General features: G+C 43.0%; 1 protein-coding gene across 1 annotated transcript in view; it reads right to left on the bottom strand.

The window, feature by feature from the left end:
• The window catches only part of LOC124607241 (disintegrin and metalloproteinase domain-containing protein 22), a 1,086,760-nt gene that overhangs the window by 366,545 nt on the left and 701,703 nt on the right, over positions 1 to 18,512 (bottom strand). The window contains exon 5 of the mRNA XM_047139515.1: positions 16,174 to 16,243. Coding sequence (XP_046995471.1) covers positions 16,174 to 16,243 — 70 coding nt within the window. The remainder of the gene's footprint in view (positions 1 to 16,173; positions 16,244 to 18,512) is intronic.

Raw genomic sequence — 18,512 nt, 5'->3', positions numbered from 1 at the left:
TGAACGGAATGGACAGTGTCTTGAAAGGAGGATATAAGATGAACAACAACAAAAGCAAAACGAGGATAATGGAATGTAGTCGAATTAAGTCGGGTGATGCTGAGGGAATTAGATTAGAAAATGAGACACTTAAAGTAGTAAAGGAATTTTGCTATTTAGGGAGTAAAATAACTGATGATGGTCGAAGTAGAGAGGATATAAAATGTAGACTGGCAATGGCAAGGAAAGCGTTTCTGAAGAAGAGAAATTTGTTAACATCGAGTATAGATTTAAGTGTCAGGAAGTCGTTTCTGAAAGTATTTGTATGGAGTGTAGCAATGTATGGAAGTGAAACATGGACGATAAATAGTTTGGACAAAAAGAGAATAGAAGCTTTCGAAATGTGGTGCTACAGAAGAATGCTGAAGATTAGATGGGTAGATCACATAACTAATGAGGAGGTATTGAATAGAATTAGGGAGAAGAGGAGTTTGTGGCACAACTTGACAAGAAGAAGGGACCGGTTGGTAGGACATGTTCTTGGGCATCAAGGGATCACAAATTTAGCATTGGAGGGCAGCGTGGAGGGTAAAAATCGTAGAGGGAGACCAAGAGATGAATACACTAAGCAGATTCAGAAGGATGTAGGTTGAAGAAGTGTCATGATGCTCTCTCTATTGGCAAAAGATTCCGGAATAGTCCCCCATTCGGATCTCCGGGAGGGGACTGCCAAGGGGGAGGTTACCATGAGAAAAAGATTGAATAATCAACGAAAGGATAACGTTCTACGAGTCGGGGCGTGGAATGTCAGAAGCTTGAACGTGGTAGGGAAACTAGAAAATCGGAAAAGGGAAATGCAAAGGCTCAATCTAGATATAGTAGGGGTCAGTGAAGTGAAGTGGAAGCAAGACAAGGATTTCTGGTCAGATGAGTATCGGATAATCTCAACAGCAGCTGAAAATGGTATAAGAGGTGTAGGATTCGTTATGAATAGGAAGGTAGGCAGAGGGTGTGTTACTGTGAACAGTTCAGTGACCGGGTTGTTCTAATCAGAATCGACAGCAGACCAACACCGACAACGATAGTTCAGGTATACATGCCGACGTCGCAAGCTGAAGATGAACAGATAGAGAAAGTGTATGAGGATATTGAAAGGGTAATGCAGTATGTAAATGGGGACGAAAATCTAATAGTCATGGGCGACTGGAATGCAGTTGTAGGGGAAGGAGTAGAAGAAGAGGTTACAGAAGAATATGGGCTTGGGACAAGGAATGAAAGAGGAGAAAAACTAATTGAGTTCTGTAACAAGTTTCAGCTAGTAATAGCGAATACCCTGCTCAAGAATCACAAGAGGAGGAGGTATATTTGGAAAAGGTCGGGAGATACGGGAAGATTTCAATTAGACTACATCACGGTCAGACAGAGATTCCGAAATCAGATACTGGACTGTAAGGCGTACCCAGGAGCAGATATAGACTCAGATCACAATATTGTAGTGATGAAGAGTAGGCTGAAGTTCAAGACATTAGTCAGGAAGAATCAATACGCAAAGAAGTGGGATACGGAAATACTAAGGAATGACGAGATACGTTTGAAGTTCTCTAACGCTATAGATACAGCAATAAGGAATAGCGCAGTAGGCAGTACAGTTGAAGAGGAATGGACATCTCTAAAAAGGGCCATCACAGAAATTGGGAAGGAAAACATAGGTACAAAGAAGGTAGCTGCGAAGAAACCATGGGTAACAGAAGAAATACTTCAGTTGATTGATGAAAGGAGGAAGTACAAACATGTTCCAGGAAAATCAGGAATACAGAAATACAAGTCGCTGAGGAATGAAATAAATAGGAAGTAAGGGGAAGCTAAGACGAAATGGCTGCAGGAAAAATGTGAAGACATCGAAAAAGATATGATTGTCGGAAGGACAGACTCAGCATACAGGAAAGTCAAAACAACCTTTGGTGACATTAAAAGCAACGGTGGTAACATTAAGAGTGCAACGATAATTCCACTGTTAAATGCAGAGGAGAGAGCAGATAGGTGGAAAGAATACATTGAAAGCCTCTATGAGGGTGAAGATTCGTCTGATGTGATAGAAAAAGAAACAGGAGTCGATTTAGAAAAGATAGGGGATCCAGTATTAGAATCCGAATTTAAAAGAGCTTTGGAGGACTTACGGTCAAATAAGGCAGAAGGGACGGATAACATTCCATCAGAATTTCTAAAATCATTGAGGGAAGTGGCAACAAAACGACTATTCACGTTGGTGTGTAGAATATATGAGTCTGGCGACATACCACCTGACTTTCGGAAAAGCATCATCCACACAATTCCGAAGACGGCAAGAGCTGAAAAGTGCGAGAATTATCGCACAATCAGCTTAACAGCTCATGCATCGAAGCTGCTTACAAGAATAATATACAGAAGAATGGAAAAGAAAATTGAGAATGCGCTAGGTGACGATCAGTTTGGCTTTAGGAAAAGTAAAGGGACGAGAGAGGCAATTCTGACGTTACGGCTAATAATGGAAGCAAGGCTAAAGAAAAATCAAGACACTTTCAGAGGATTTGTCGACCTGGATAAAGCGTTCGACAATATAAAATGGTGCAAGCTGTTCGAGATTCTGAAAAAAGTAGGGGTAAGCTATAGGGAGAGACGGGTCATATACAATATGTACAACAACCAAGAGGGAATAATAAGAGTGGACGATCAAGAACGAAGTGCTCGTATTAAGAAGGGTGTAAGACAAGGCTGTAGCCTTTCGCCCCTACTCTTCAATCTGTACATCGAGGAAGCAATGATGGAAATAAAAGAAAGGTTCAGGAGTGGAATTAAAATACAAGGTGAAAGGATATCAATGATACGATTCGCTGATGACGTTGCTATCGTGAGTGAAAGTGAAGAAGAATTAAATGATCTGCTGAACGGAATGGACAGTCTAATGAGTACACAGTATGGTTTGAGAGTAAATCGGAGAAAGACGAAGGTAATGAGAAGTAGTAGAAATGAGAACAGCGAGAAACTTAACATCAGGATTGATGGTCACGAAGTCAATGAAGTTATGGAATTCTGCTACCTAGGCAGTAAAATAACCAATGACGGACGGAGCAAGGAGGACATCAAAAGCAGACTCGCTATGGCAAAGAAGGCGTTTCTGGCCAAGAGAAGCCTACTAATATCAAATACCGGCCTTAATTTGAGGAAGAAATTTCTGAGGATGTACGTCTGGAGTACAGCATTGTATGGTAGTGAAACATGGACTGTGGGAAAACCGGAGCAGAAGAGAATCGAAGCATTTGAGATGTGGTGCTATAGACGAATGTTGAAAATTAGGTGGACTGATAAGGTAAGGAATGAGAAGGCTCTATGCAGAATCGGAGAGGAAAGGAATATGTGGAAAACACTGATAAGGAGAAGGGACAGGATGATAGGACATCTGCTAAGACATGAGGGAATGACTTCCATGGTACTAGAGGGAGCTGTAGAGGGCAAAAACTGTAGAGGAAGACAGAGATTGGAATACGTCAAGCAAATAATTGAGGACGTAGGTTGCAAGTGCTACTCTGAGATGAAGAGGTTAGCACAGGAAAGGAATTCGTGGAGGGCCGCATCAAACCAGTCAGTAGACTGATGACCAAAAAAAAAAAAAAAAAAAAAAGTTGCAGTAAGTACTGGGAGATGAAGAAGCTTGCACAGGATAGAGTAGCATGGAGAGCTGCATCAAACCAGTCTCAGGACTAAAGACAACAACAACAACAACCCACATATACCACTGAATGTACCTGGAAAATTATATGAGTATCCCTGTATGGTTGGGGTTCTTTGGGAGAAGAGACCAAACAGTGAGGTCATCGGTCTCATCGGATTAGGGAAGGACGGGGAAGAAAATCGGCCGTGCCCTTTCAAAGGAACCATCCTGGAATTTGCCTGGAGCGATTTAGGGAAATCACGGAAAACCTTAATCAGGATGGCCGGATGCGGGATTGAACCGTCGTCTTCCCGAATGCGAGTCCAGTGTGAGCATCACTGTATGCCACAGTTCAGGAGATATGACGTTATAAAAATTCAGATGCCTGAGCAACTGGCTTATCTGAAAGCGGAGCGCGAATACCTCAGACTACACTCGTTCTGACTTTTTCATTACTCTATGGATGAAAGGAAACAAAAGAAAAATTCGGAGTAGGTATTAAAATTCATGGAGAAGAAATAAAAACTTTGAGGTTCGCCGATGACATTGTAATTCTGTCAGAGACAGCAAAGGACTTGGAAGAGCAGTTGAATGGAATGGACAGTGTCTTGAAAGGAGGATATAAGATGAACATCAACAAAAGCAAAACAAGGATAATGGAATGTAGTCTAATTAAGTCGGGTGATGCTGAGGGAATTAGATTAGGAAATGAGACACTTAAAGTAGTAAAGGAGTTTTGCTATTTGGGGAGCAAAATAACTGATGATGGTCGAAGTAGAGAGGATATAAAATGTAGGCTGGCAATGGCAAGGAAAGCGTTTCTGAAGAAGAGAAATTTGTTAACATCCAGTATTGATTTAAGTGTCAGGAAGTCATTTATGAAAGTATTCGTATGGAGTATAGCCATGTATGGAAGTGAAACATGGACGATAAATAGTTTGGACAAGAAGAGAATAGAAGCTTTCGAAATGTGGTGCTACAGAAGAATGCTGAAGATAAGGTGGGTAGATCACGTAACTAATGAGGAGGTATTGAATAGGATTGGGGAGAAGAGAAGTTTGTGGCACAACTTGACCAGAAGAAGGGATCGGTTGGTAGGACATATTCTGAGGCATCAAGGGATCACCAATTTAGTATTGGAGGGCAGCGTGGAGGGTAAAAATCGTAGAGGGAGACCAAGAGATGAATACACTAAGCAGATTCAGAAGGATGTAGGTAGCAGTAAGTACTGGGAGATGAAAAAGCTTGCACAGGATAGAGTAGCATGGAGAGCTGCATCAAACCAGTCTCAGGACTGAAGACCACAACAACAACAACAACAATGGATGAATAATCCGAAGATAAGAAAACCAACGTAATTAGGGGTTTGCATCTTCAACTATACAGATTTTACTTGTTTAACGTTAAATATGTAACACATTAAATCATTTGTAATTAGACGTTTGAAACTGTTTTGCACATGGGAACTCGTTTCTTTAAGGAATCTGAGTTTCGGGATTCCTGGTTTTGTGAGATGGGACTTTTGATACAGTCGCCCAACAGTTATAAAACTAAAAGTTTCTGCATTGTAGACAGGTCAAAGAGAAGATGGAAGTACAAGTTTGAGCTTCGCATCATGTGGAAGAGTTCAGTTTATAAAGATGATGATAATGAACAGCTGTCTCCAGAGAGCAGATTCGGTAGGTAGTATGGTTCTGGATACGGGACTACATGACATAGCTGAGTTAGTTTTGGGCAAAATGTTCGCTGACTGTTCACCCTGCCTCGGCAGATACCGACTGGCCAATGTTCATGCCGAGGCCAGTTTTGTGCTGGTGTAAAGAGGCCAAAGCCCTCACAGCTCCTCAGGTATATGCGTGGCCTTCTCATCCCTATTACTGTGTAGGAAGGCCTCGCAAAGCTCCCACAAAAATTGCTAGATGGCTGATACGCCGTCTCATTGTGTAGTGCCGTGTCATTGCATTTGTTTTGCCGGTGCGGGCCACTGCTGCGAGCGACCGGTGGGTGTGATTAAGTTATCTCTCGGCTTAGGTATCGGCCACGGATCGGGGTGAGTTGTTTTTACGACAACTGCTCTGCGGCGAGTTTTCCCTGCGGAACAAGCGCGCCGAAGCCATCGCCGTTACCCAGAATGTAGCGATCGGATGTATCATACAGGGCGGTTAGCTTATCTGCTGAATGCGGTCGAGGACCCATTTTTGTCTTTTTTTTTTTTGTTCACGAGATTGCCCTTTTCTCGTGGGTGAGTGCCTATGAACGTCAGGCGTCCAGCGCAGCAGGGAGCCACTGGAGATTTACTGGCATTCAGATCAAACACAAAAAACAGAATATCACCATAATATGGAAAAAAGTTTCATTTACTCACGAGAATTTACAGCACGTCCAGTTTCACAACTATAATTTATAAAATATTGTGACGTACCTCGTTGAAATCAGGCCCGTTTCATTACCTTTAGACAGATTTTCTCGAGCAGAACTAAAGAATCGTAGCGGGAGGCTATTCTCAAGGACTCAGCGTTACATTTAACTGGACGTTTTAACCTAAAAGCCGAACTATCTATTTTAATAAGAAATAGTCAGTTGGGTACGATCAATCGTTTATTAATAGTGTATTAGGTTTTGGGACAACATTAAGTGTTAGAATTTGGCAATTATGATAACAGCTAAATGATCAGTGTTCTAAATTGCTCAGTCTTCTTCCAGAGACAATTTTACATCGAAATAAACTAAAGTTAAGTATTAATATTTATGTTTTGAACTCACTTTACCAAGAAGGTTATTTTCCTTAGAAATCGTTTCGTGGAACTCTTGACATTACGTATCATCATCTTTGTGATTGTGACCATTCACGTTGCTTTGTCTAGTGGGCATTTATGAAAGATAATATTCTTTCAATATTAGCATTATAGTCCTTATGGTATCATAACATTAATACGTGAGAACGAAAATTGAAGTACCGATTATTAATATTAATTGTCTAAGGAGGCCAATGATCCTTACATAATTCGAAAGGTACTTTGCCATAAGTGTGCACAAACAAAAAATAATATGTATGTGTGTAGAAAATAATATGTGTGTGTGTGCAGCCGTTAAGAGTGGTAAAAGGAAGTAGAGGCTTTCGCATTCGTAACACTGATGTTTCATTCTCTATCACGCATTAAAATCTCCAATATCTGAACATCGACAATTGAAGAGCAGCCAACCTCTACCCTGCGCACCGATCAAGTGCTATGGTATAACTGACACATGAAAGCAACAACATTTCGTGAAATCGTATTCTAGGAGCTTTCATGTTTACATGGTTCATTTGCAATAAAACGTGCATACCGTGCAGCTACAATGCGACAACTGCTGGGTCGATGATGTTGTCAGCACTGAAAATCAACCTATCGCAGTAACGAAGTCTGTAAATAATCTTGTATATTGGCGTCGTGATTTGTCTTACTTTTCGGTAAGAGTAACTCTGTGGTAATTTGCTACCATTACCAGAAAATTTGAAATTAGTTTCTAATTTTAAATCTCTTCATTTTCAATAACTTCGACTTTCGACTTCCCTAATTATGCGGAAACTATATTTGTTTTAGGGTATGCCTAGAAGGAGAATGCTAACGTGTCAGAGTGAAAGACGCAGAGCTAGACAGACACAATTTTTATGTAGGGAAAGTAATAGCATTGTGGACATTTATAATGATAATGCATCTATTTTATTTAAAGATCAAAATATTAATACGTGAGCATCTAAAATTGAAGTACCGATTTTTAAAATGAATTATAGAAGGAGGCTAATGAAACTTACAGAATTCCAAAGGAACTTTGCCGTAGATGTGCGAAAAAGAAAAAAATCATTTGTATACACAGCCATTAGGAGAGGTAAAAAACAATGTGAAAAGTGTTCCTTCGTCTCTGAAATTGCTACCTACTTTTACCACGTGCAACGACCAGGTGCTAAGGCTATATACACGAAAGTAACGAAGTTTCGTGAAGTTGTATTCTAGGGACATTCATGTGTAAATGTTGCAGGTAATTCATTTGCAGTAACACACGCATACCGGACAGCTACAATGTCGCAACTGCTATGTCACTGATGTTGACAACAGTGAAAAATGAAACGTAGTAAAGAAGCCGTCGGGGAAAACAAATGTTGTTTATTAGGGTTCGTTTCTTCACTTACTTTGGTCTAAGAGTAAACGGAACACTGTGTTTGTTTGCCATCGTCACCACAAAATTTAGAGTGTTCCTAATTTTCGATATCTTCATTTTGAATATCTACAACATCTCGTATTGTAAGGAAACTATATCTGTTTTAGGCTGTCTCGAAGAAGAACATTAACGGGGCGGACTGAAAGACGGAGAACTAGAGAGAGAAGCAATTTTTGCGTAGAGAAAGTAATAGGCATAATGCAGATACTGATAACGATAATTCTATTGTCGTTTTGAAAGATACATTTAAATGTGCACTGAACATAATTACAAATAATTCTGAGAACTGTAATTGATGAATTTACAGTGCAGATATTGTAATGCAAATCATTTCGCGTCTGAGGTGACTTCACGCGATACGACGGCATTCACATTGTGTTGTCATAAGGGTAAAGTCAATTTGCCACCATTGACACAAAATTTATTTTTCAACTCAGTGTATTAAAGACTCCCTTCAAATGATCTAACAATTAGGGAGAAATCAAAGAGTTTTTGAAGAATCCACGTAGCTACCAGCATTTGCCACCGATCAGTTCCGCGGCTAAAATTTCAGACGTATTAAGATATATGACATTTGTCACCACAGATCAGGACCATTGACTCAATTGGTCAAAGTTCGACCACAGGCGATACTAGTATTTTCTTATTCTTACTTCTAGTTATTCTTCATGCTTATGTCATTAGCTTGGGACGGCCCTTAGTTGTGTGTTCTCCACTTCTTCGCTAAAACGCCTAACAAAAGTCGGGCAAGCCAGACTTGTATTTATTTAGGCGCACACGGCCGTAAAAAGGCTGGACACAAGGCAGCCTTAGCTGATGGGAGCTTCAATAGGACATACGACGCGCACGACTTACCTTGGCTAGGAGCTCGTGACGTCACAGCGTGGAATCCCACTTTTTACTACACCAAGGAGTGTGAAATAAAAGATCTGGCGTGTTAGAGTTTTGCCTCGCGCTGAGGAATGTTGTTTTACATCACAAGTAGAACATATCTGCCGCCATATTTCATGGAGTTAAACGTCGTATTTCTCCTGGAGTACGTGCTACAAATATAAGCTGTTTCAATTCATCAAAAAATTGACCATCTCTCGAAGACGATTTGTTTTATCTACGATTTTTTATAATAAAATGCCAGGAAACTAGATATCGATATTTTCAGTGTTATACCTTACCTACGACGAAAGAATACAGTTTCAACGCTACGACACAATGATGAGCTATTAAAAGCGCATCTTTTCGGTACAATTTGACAGCGTATATTATATATGAACACCCGTTAGCTCTACCGAAACTGTACCGCAATTGATAGGTCTGTGAGCTGTGGAAACAAATGTGTCAGGTCCGCGTTCACCTCCTTCCAAAATCTTTTTTTCCACCTTCTTTTCTAACAGATTCTGAGCCTTTCTTATACATTTAATAGAAGTATTACCTCAAAAGTCGATGTTTTTTTATTAAAAATAATATATCTGCTGCAATTCTGGTTGCAAAGGCCAACGACTGGTATGATTACCCAGTGTTCAGAAATGTTATTGTGTCTGCCAGTCTATGGAAGTAAACACAAGTGCCAATTACCAAGAATCAAAACAAATGTTTAAGACAAAATTTACGTAGTTTTCTTTGTAGAATCTGATTCTGCATAAAAAAATGGGGGTTCCCATTTGAAATTTTAATGTTGCCTCCCGCTCCACTCCCTGGGGGCTGGGGTGGCGGGCTAATTTTAGCACCAGCAAATGTCCCCCTCGAAAATAATCAACTTTGGATTCTACACATTTTTTCGTCTGAAACTTGTTTTTGGAGATATTCTGGTTTGTCAATTTAAAATTCACACCCTCATATAAAAGCAAGAGACATCTTGTCAACAGCACTATCTATATATAACCAAGAAACATCTTGTCAGCAGCACTACAGTTCGAAACAAACTTAGGACGTGTTTTTATAAAACAGATCTGAAGATGGTCATTACAGACCGAAACCGGTAGTCTGATGACAAAACAATTTGTGACCATAGACGTGAAGTAAGGAAATTTATTCTATATTCTAGTCACTGTTCAATTCACGACCATGTCGCAGCTTGTGAAAGTGAAATAATAGGTTGTGACAGTCGCACTAGTGGATTATAAGGCGGACGTCGGTCTGCTGGATTCTAAAGGTCAAGAAATCTGCATACCCTAGCACAATACGGCAACAGCAATTCAAACCCTCAATGCCACAGACAACTCATATCGTCGCAGGTAATTGCTCACAAAGGAAACGTCTATTTTTAATTAGCAGTGCTAGGGGCTTGGTGTGAGACAAACGTTCCAATAGAATGTATTAAATGGAACTCTGAAACCAACAGGAATAAAATACAGGGTGCGGAACGTTACCCGCAAGTTGTACAGAACCCAGACTATAGTGATATGACACGAAGGAAATGAAAGACAGTGTATGAGAATGGAATGGGACACGTTTAATATAAGTTAATGCGTATGAATAGGAAGAGCAGACTTGTAATTGTTACAGTATTAGTAGAGTCCTGCTTGACACAGTCAAGTCGTTTGAATATCTAGGCGTAACTTTGCAAAGCGATATGAAAGGGAACGAACATGTGAGAAATATGGTAGAGTAGACGAAGAGTGGTTCACCTGTAAAGGAGACCGCATGTAAGAGGCTTGTGGGACCTATTCTTGAGTACTGCTCGATGTTTGGAACCCGTGCGAGGTCGGACTGAAGGAAGACATCGAATCAATACAGACGCGGGCTGCTAGGTTTGTTACCGGCAGATTCTAACAACACGTAATTGTTACGGATATGCTTCGGGAACTCAAATGGGAATCTCTGGAGGGACGGCGGCGTTCTTTTCGAGAAAAACTATTGAGAATATTTAGAGAACCGGCATTTGAAGCTGACTTCCGAACGATTCTACTGCCGCCGACATACACTGCGCGTAACGACTGCGGAAATAAGATATGAGAAATTAGGGCTCACACGGAAGCGTATAGAAATTTGTTTTTCCCAGGCTCTATTTGAGAGCAGAACACGAAACGAAATGACTAATAGTGGTCCAGGGTGTCCTCCGCCACGCACCGTACGGTGTCTTGCGGACTATCTATATAGATGTAGATTTAGATGTAGACGGCCGCAACCTATCCCACAATGTTATTCAAATTGTTGTGGCATCACTTTATCCATTAAGACGATTAACACCTTAATAATCTGCTGGTATTTACTGACGCTAGCAGATGTAATGAACCTAGAGATCTAAATGAATAACGCCAGATATTAAGTACAGCTTAAACTGAAACAAGTTTTCTAACATTCTTATTTCACTAGACTCCTTAATCAAAAATTGAGGTATCACTAGAGAAGTATGTTTGTTTATGTTCCAAGTTTCCGGGACAGTGTAATTAACCAGTCAGTCGAGAGAAGGGAATCAGGAACCTTCATACAGAGGGACTCAGGTTTAATTTTAAAAGTCGCAGCTCCATTAATATCTCGCAGCCCATCTCATCTGTCAGTGGCAGTAAACGTCGAGGAGATGAATGTTCCGCGGAAGGTTACATTTCTTCTGTTTCGATAAATGTTCTTAGGAGGTTACTCTCGGTTCTGTTGCTGTTGTGGTCTTTAATTCGAAGATTGATTTGATGCAGCTCTCCACACTGGTCTACCCTGTGCTACTCTCTTCGTCTTTGCGTAAGTACTGCATTCCACATCCACTCGACGCTGCTTGCGGCATTCGAGGCTTGGCACTCTCTACAATTTTTACTCCTCATTCTGCCGGCCTGTGTGGCCGTGCGGTTCTAAGCACTTCAGTTTGGAACCGCGTGACCGCTACGGTCGCAGGTTCGAATCCTGCCTCGGGCATGGATGTGTGTGATGTCCTTAGGTTAGTTAGGTTTAAGTAGTTCTAAGTTCTAGGGGACTGATGACCTCAGAAGTTAAGTCCCATAGTGCTCAGAGCCATTTTTTTACTCGTCACTCTCCTCTGAATTACCAAATTAGCTGTCTCTGGATACATCAGATGTATCCTACCAGGTGAACCTTTATTTAAGACAAGTTGTACTACAAATTTCTTTTCTTCCTGACTCACTTCAGTACCTCTCTATTAGTTATTCGATCCATTCATCTAATCTTCATCGTTTTTCTCTAGCACCAAATACCAGAACCGTTAAGACTCCTTAGTTGCCGCTGCTGTACTTAGTTATCAGGCAAATATCGGGACTGGCATCACCTCCCGAACATTCGCAACTGGGAATGTCCCAATAGCCAGCTTTCTAGGGTTTGAGATTTCTACAGCTTCAAGTTTCTCGTGACCATCAGGCAGATGGAGGAACTGGTAAATCACCTCCCAAATATTGTCAACAGAAACATTTACGCCCACTCATAGCTTGAAGCGATTTGGCTCAGAAGAAGTGAAATTTCTGCAACAGCCTGCCCTGATGACGCGGGTAGGAAATGGAATAAATGTATCTATCTCCTTTCTACAATACATTGGCTATGTAGTCCCCCCACTGCCGTTTCTGTCTCTACAGTGAGGTGACAAAATCATAGGATAGCGATATGCGGTAGTATCGCGTACAGTAGATATAAAATTGCAGTACATTCGCGCAGCTGTCATTTGTACTCAGGTGATTCACGTGAAAATGTTTCCGTCATGATTATGACCGCACAGACTTTGAATGCGGAATCATAGTTGCAGCTAGACGCATAAAACATTCCATTTCCGAAGTCGTAAGGGATCTCAATATTTAGAAATCCACAGTATCAGGAGCGTGCTGAGAATACCAAATTATAGGCATCACCTCTCATCATGGACAATGTGGTGTCACCGCCAGACACCACACTTGCTAGGTGGTAGCCTTTAAATCGGCCGCGGTCCGTTAGTATGCGTCGGACCCGCGTGTCGCCACTGTCAGTGATTGCAGACCGAGCGCCGCCACACGGCAGGTCTAGAGAGACGTCCTAGCACTCGGCCCAGTTGTTCAGCCGACTTTGCTAGCGATGGTTCACTGACAAATTACGCTCTCCTTTGCCGAGACGATAGTTAGCATAGCCTTCAGCTACGTCATTTGCTACGACCTAGCAAGGCGCCATTATCATTTGCTATTTATCTTGTGATGCATGTACCGTCAGACAGATGTTCACCAATTATGGATTAAAGTTAAGTATTCAAGAAGCTACGTACTTTACTTGCTAGTCTCAATTACTTTACCTGTTCCAGACCTCACGCCAGCCTGCGTGAGCTTAAACGCGTGCCTTTCGGCTTCACCTCCTAGTGGCTTGGCTGTCTTGCCAAGTCACAACAGACAACGCAGTGCCCGACGCCCTTCACTTAACGACCGAGAGGAGCAGCGTTTGCGTAGAGCTGTCAGTGCTAACAGAGAAGAAAAATTGTTTGAAATAACCACAGGAATCAATGTGGGACGTACGACAAACGTGTGCGTTAGGACATTGCGACCAAAGTTGGCGTTAATGGGCTACGGCAGCAGACGGCCGACGCGAGAGCCTTTGTTAACAGCACCACATCGCCTCCAGAGCCTCTCATCCATATCGGTTCGACCCTAGACGACTGAAAAACTGTGGCCTGGTCAGATGGCTTCAAAGTTCAGTTGGGAAGAGTTGATTGTAGGCTTCGAGTATGGCGCAGACCGCACAAAGCTCCATGATGGTATGGGCTGTGTACATGGAACCGATAATTGACTAGAAATGGTTATGTTCGGCTACTTGGGGCCCATTTGCAGCCATGCATGGAAAAATGTGGCAATTTGTGGTAAGGTCTTACGGGACCAAACTGCTAAGGTCATCGGTCCCTAAGTTTAGGCACTACTTAATCTAACTTAAACTAACTTACGCTAAGGACAACACACACAGCCATGCCCTAGGGAGGACTCGAACCTCCATCGGGGGAGCCGCGCGGACCGTGACAATACGTCCAAGACCGCGGGGCTACCCCGCGCGGCGCCATGCATGGACTTTATGCTCCCAAACAACGTAGAACTTTTATGGATGAGACCGGGTTGCAACTGTTCGCGATTGGTTTGAAGAACATTCTGAACAGTTGGATCGAATGATTTGGCCACCCACATCGCCCGACGTGAATCCCATAGAACTTTTATGGGACTTAATCGAGGGGTCAGTTCGTGCAGGAAGTCCTGCAGCGGCAACACTTCCACAATTTTGGACGGCTATAGAGGCAGCATGGCTCAATATTTTCTCAGGGGATTTCCGACGACTTGTTGAGTCCATGAAACGTCGGAGTGCTGCACTACGCTGGGGGAAAGGAAGTCCGACACTCATTAGGAGGCATTTCATGACTTCCGTCACTTCAGTCTAAAGCATATAGCGGTTGTATTTACGATACGCAGTAGTTTCAATATAGTATGCAATGAATTCGTCGAGTTCGGTGTACCTACAGTTAGTAAACTGATGGGAGCATATCTGCAGTGACGTACAGGGGTTGGCCAAAAATATGGAAATACAACGGGTAATGCTCGCTTGGCCATAAATGCAAATGCTAGCCAACCCAGCAGATCGCGCTGTTGTATTTGACCAAGAACAGCATTTGTGCGGTGTCCTCAGTACGTTGCAAGAATCAGTCGCGCTCGGAACAGAGTTCTGGTAGTAGCGAGTGCATTATGTCGAGGCTAAGTGAATTCGAGAGTGGGCAAATTGTTGGTGCTCATATGGGAGGGGGGGGGGGGGGCTTCCTTAACCAAATTAGCAGAAGTTTTTGGAGGCTCTGTAATGGTATGCGGTGTGCAGTTGGAGTGATATGAGACCCCTGTACGTCTAGATACCACTCTGATAGGTGACACGTAGGTAAGCGTCCTGACTGATCACCTGCATTAATTCGTGTCCATTGTGCATTCCGACAGACTTGGGCAATTCCAGCAGGACAATGCGACATACCACACGCCACACGATCCAGTAACACACTTCTGAGTTGAAACACTTCCGCTGGCCACAAAACTCCCCAGACATGAATGTTATTGAGCATATCTGGGATGACTTGCAACGTGCTGTTCAGAAGAGATCTCCATCTCCTCGTACTCTTACGGACTTACGGACAGCGCTGCAGAACTCATGTTGTCATGTCCCTCCAGCGCTACTCCAGACATTAGTCGAGTCCATGCCACGTTGTGTTGCGGCACTTCTGCGTGCTCGCGGGGGCCCTGCGCGATATTAGGCAGGTTTAGCAGTTTCTTTGGCTCTTCAATGAATATTTACCAACAATGTTCCTTAACACATTGGATTTACAGTAAAAGGCTGTCGGTACACATTACGAATATCTCATTCGATTCCAATGTACAACCGCATCATGGACTTGTTACGTATAAGTCATCTCAGAGCGTTTGTCAGGCTTGGTTGAGCTGTCCACTGCCATATGTCAACATCGTCTGCAGCAAGATCGTTGGATCATAGTCTGAAGACGCTCCATTCCATGGTACGGTTGTACGCTGGAATCTGACGAAATACTGCGCACGATGTCTTTGTAATGTAGTTCTGATGAAAGCTTCAGCCGAAGGCAGTTGGGGTGCATACCTTATAAAATGAAAAAGTGACAAAATGGAAAATAGCATTAATTAGCGATAAAAATGACTATATAATAAGTAAACATAGTGCTTGACTGCTAAAGTATCAGAAGCTGTCTGTGGACTAGTTTCAGCTGAGTCGCAGTATAAGATCCTTAGTAAGATTACTAACCGAAATTGAGAAATGTGACAGATGTCAGTATCGTAATTTATAACAATTTATCGCTTGAGCCTTGCCCCGCAGTTACGCAGGGCCAGCCATCGTTAATCGGATTTGGCCCTTCCTGCCGCCACACTGTACCCCTCGAGATGGAATTACACCCCAACTGTCTGCGTCGAGTGTAATCTATGGAATAGTGCGAATGTGTTCAGATGTCTGCGAGCCGTGTAACTGAGGCGTAACATGGGGAACAGCCCGGTATTCACCTAGCGGGATGTGGAAAACCGCCTAAGAACCACACCCAGGCTGACCGGCACATCGGCCCGCGTCGTTAAACCGCCGGGCGGATTGGATCCAGGGTCGGCGCGGCTACCCGAGTCCAAGAAGCAGCGAGTTAACGTTCTCGGCTACCCTGGCGGGTCAGTATCGTAATTTATAACAATGACTAGACTAAAACCTTATCAGAATTAGACAATAATTACACTGAACCCAAAAACTGAAAATAGAGTTTTTATCCAAAGATGGTTGGATAATACAGATTGTTCAAACTAGTTCGTTCGTAACACCCTTATTTTAAAGCCGTTGCGCTACAGATATAAAAAGTTGTCGGTAAACAATTTATGTGGGAAGCTTACCTGTTTAGAGACCTGCTCTGCTCCGTTGGCGAGGAAATGCTTCTGCATGAGGTTGGGGGCAAGGAGTTGCCTGCAACAACACAGGGCCAGCGTTAATACAATGGTTTACAATTTGCAACAACTACAAACTTTGCAGTGCATTAAATGTATGTAAGAAGGTCGATGACTCGGTAAACAACACCTCTCACTAATCCTATGGAATGTCTGAACATCCTAGCCACACATCCGTCCAACATATCCAACATTGCGATTCAAAATTGTCTGCGGGTTAATACGCACAAAAACAAACAAAACAAAAAAAAGCGACGCACCACTAGGTAATTGTCGGAATGGGATGGGAATCGGTAGAAGTGAGTTACGTGTACAGACCAACATATGATTACAGTTTCAGGAAAAATGGATGACTTATTCAAGAGAAAGAGCTTCAAAAACTGAGCAAGTCACAAATGCGTTGTTCCACCTTTGGTCCTTATGCATCCCTGGAAACACGCACGTGGGAGGAACGAGTGCAATGCCTGGCGAGTGCACGGTGTTCAACGATTTGTAGGTCAGTACGCCCATGTAACATTATGCCTCACTACACCGTTACACCTGGGCCACCAAAACAATCATGTTCGACAATACAGCATGTATCCTTGTATGACGGGAGATGGCAACGCGTAATGAACTAAGGAACACTGACAAACATAATCGTTTTGGTAGTCCGTGTGATATGGTTTTGGGCGGCACAATGCTGCACGCGCGTACTGCCCTGCAAGTCTTCGAACAGCCACCAGTCAACCTTATTACACCACTGTACTTCTGTCCGTCCCCGGTAGCTGAGTGGTATAGGAAGTTCGCAACGAATCAACGGTGGCACGCGATTCATTTGGCAGACACTCCACTATGTTTAGGCTGCGCAACAGAGGACACTGATGAACACCGTTTACCATGTAGTGGCACGGCTCCGGTGTGGCATTTGGCACAACAGGTATTGGCGTTCCTGTTACGCTCCGCCCCTCACATAATTTCATCAGACACACTTCTTTTCCCCCAAGAATCTTATTTTCCGGTCCAAAAAACCAATGCAGTGACATGGGTACGGGGAATGGTTGTGGGCTACGTCTATAACGAATCGGAAAAGGACAAAATGGATTTTTGGCATTTCCTCCTGGATGGACACACGAAGCTGCAACAGCATAAGAAATATAGGCAAGACTTCGCTAATTACTTGCGACTTACATTTACCGACCCGTCAGCCAGATGGGGTGTGACGGGTGAGAGATGAGATAGACGAAGAAGGCGAGATAGACATCGATCACACTTACGGGCCCTTAGTTAAATTTCGAGAAGACGACCCAGTCTTACACCAACGTCTGGAGAACGAGTCGATAGATGGCTCTCTGGCTCTGTCGAACGTCAAGTCGTGAGCAGGTGTCGCCCCCGACACGAATTTCATTTCATTGCTACAGCAGCATGTTTCTTTTGTATTTGTACTATCCACGATGTCTTCATGTCTTTCATTTGGACATTTTCAGTTTTATTCATTTCCTTACTTAATTAATTTTCTAATTAGCCGCTATTTGTCAACATTTGGACATTGTAGAAACTATTTATGCGGTAGTACAACAAAATCGTATGTCAGCAAAGGTAGTAAGTCTGACACTGAAAAAAAAAATGTGGTCAGCGCGACAGAATGTCAATCCTAAGGGCCCGGGTTCGATTCCCGGCTGGGTCGGAGATTTTCTCCGCTCAGGTACTGGGTGTTGTGTTACCCTAATCATCATCATTTCATCCCCATCGACGCGCAAGTCGCCGATGTGGCGTCACATCGAAAGACTTGCACCAGGCGAACGGTCTAGCCGACGAGAGGCCCTAGCCACACGACATTATTATACTGTACTTCTTCCTCTTGTGCCTGTTTCCAGGGTGCACTCGCTCCTCACTTCATTTTTATGGGCTAGAATGCGCGACGGCATCGAACAGAACAGGTGTAGGAGCTCTTGGAACGAGAGGATATTTGCAGAATGGTCTGGCCTGCCCATTCCCCGACTTAAACAGCACCGAACACATGAAGGATGCGGTGGGGAGGCATACTGCAGCAGGGCCATATGCACCAACGATGAGCCAACAGTTGTTATCCGCGCTGGTGGAGCAATGGATCGCCCTACCAGAAGAACTCCTTACCAACCTTGTGCTAAACATGGGAGCACGTTGCAGACGATGCACTACCGTTCTTGGTGATCACACACCCTATTAAGAACAGTGTCCCGCCTTTTGTGATGTTCAGGAGACATCATTAATCGCTATAACTTCAGTGTCATTACTGTCTTTCAATAACAGTACTATTTCTGTTCATC

The sequence above is a fragment of the Schistocerca americana genome, chromosome 3, assembly GCF_021461395.2.
Source record: "Schistocerca americana isolate TAMUIC-IGC-003095 chromosome 3, iqSchAmer2.1, whole genome shotgun sequence".
In the NCBI taxonomy this organism is placed as follows: Eukaryota; Metazoa; Arthropoda; class Insecta; order Orthoptera; family Acrididae; genus Schistocerca; species Schistocerca americana.
This window is presented reverse-complemented; position numbering and strand designations above follow the sequence as displayed.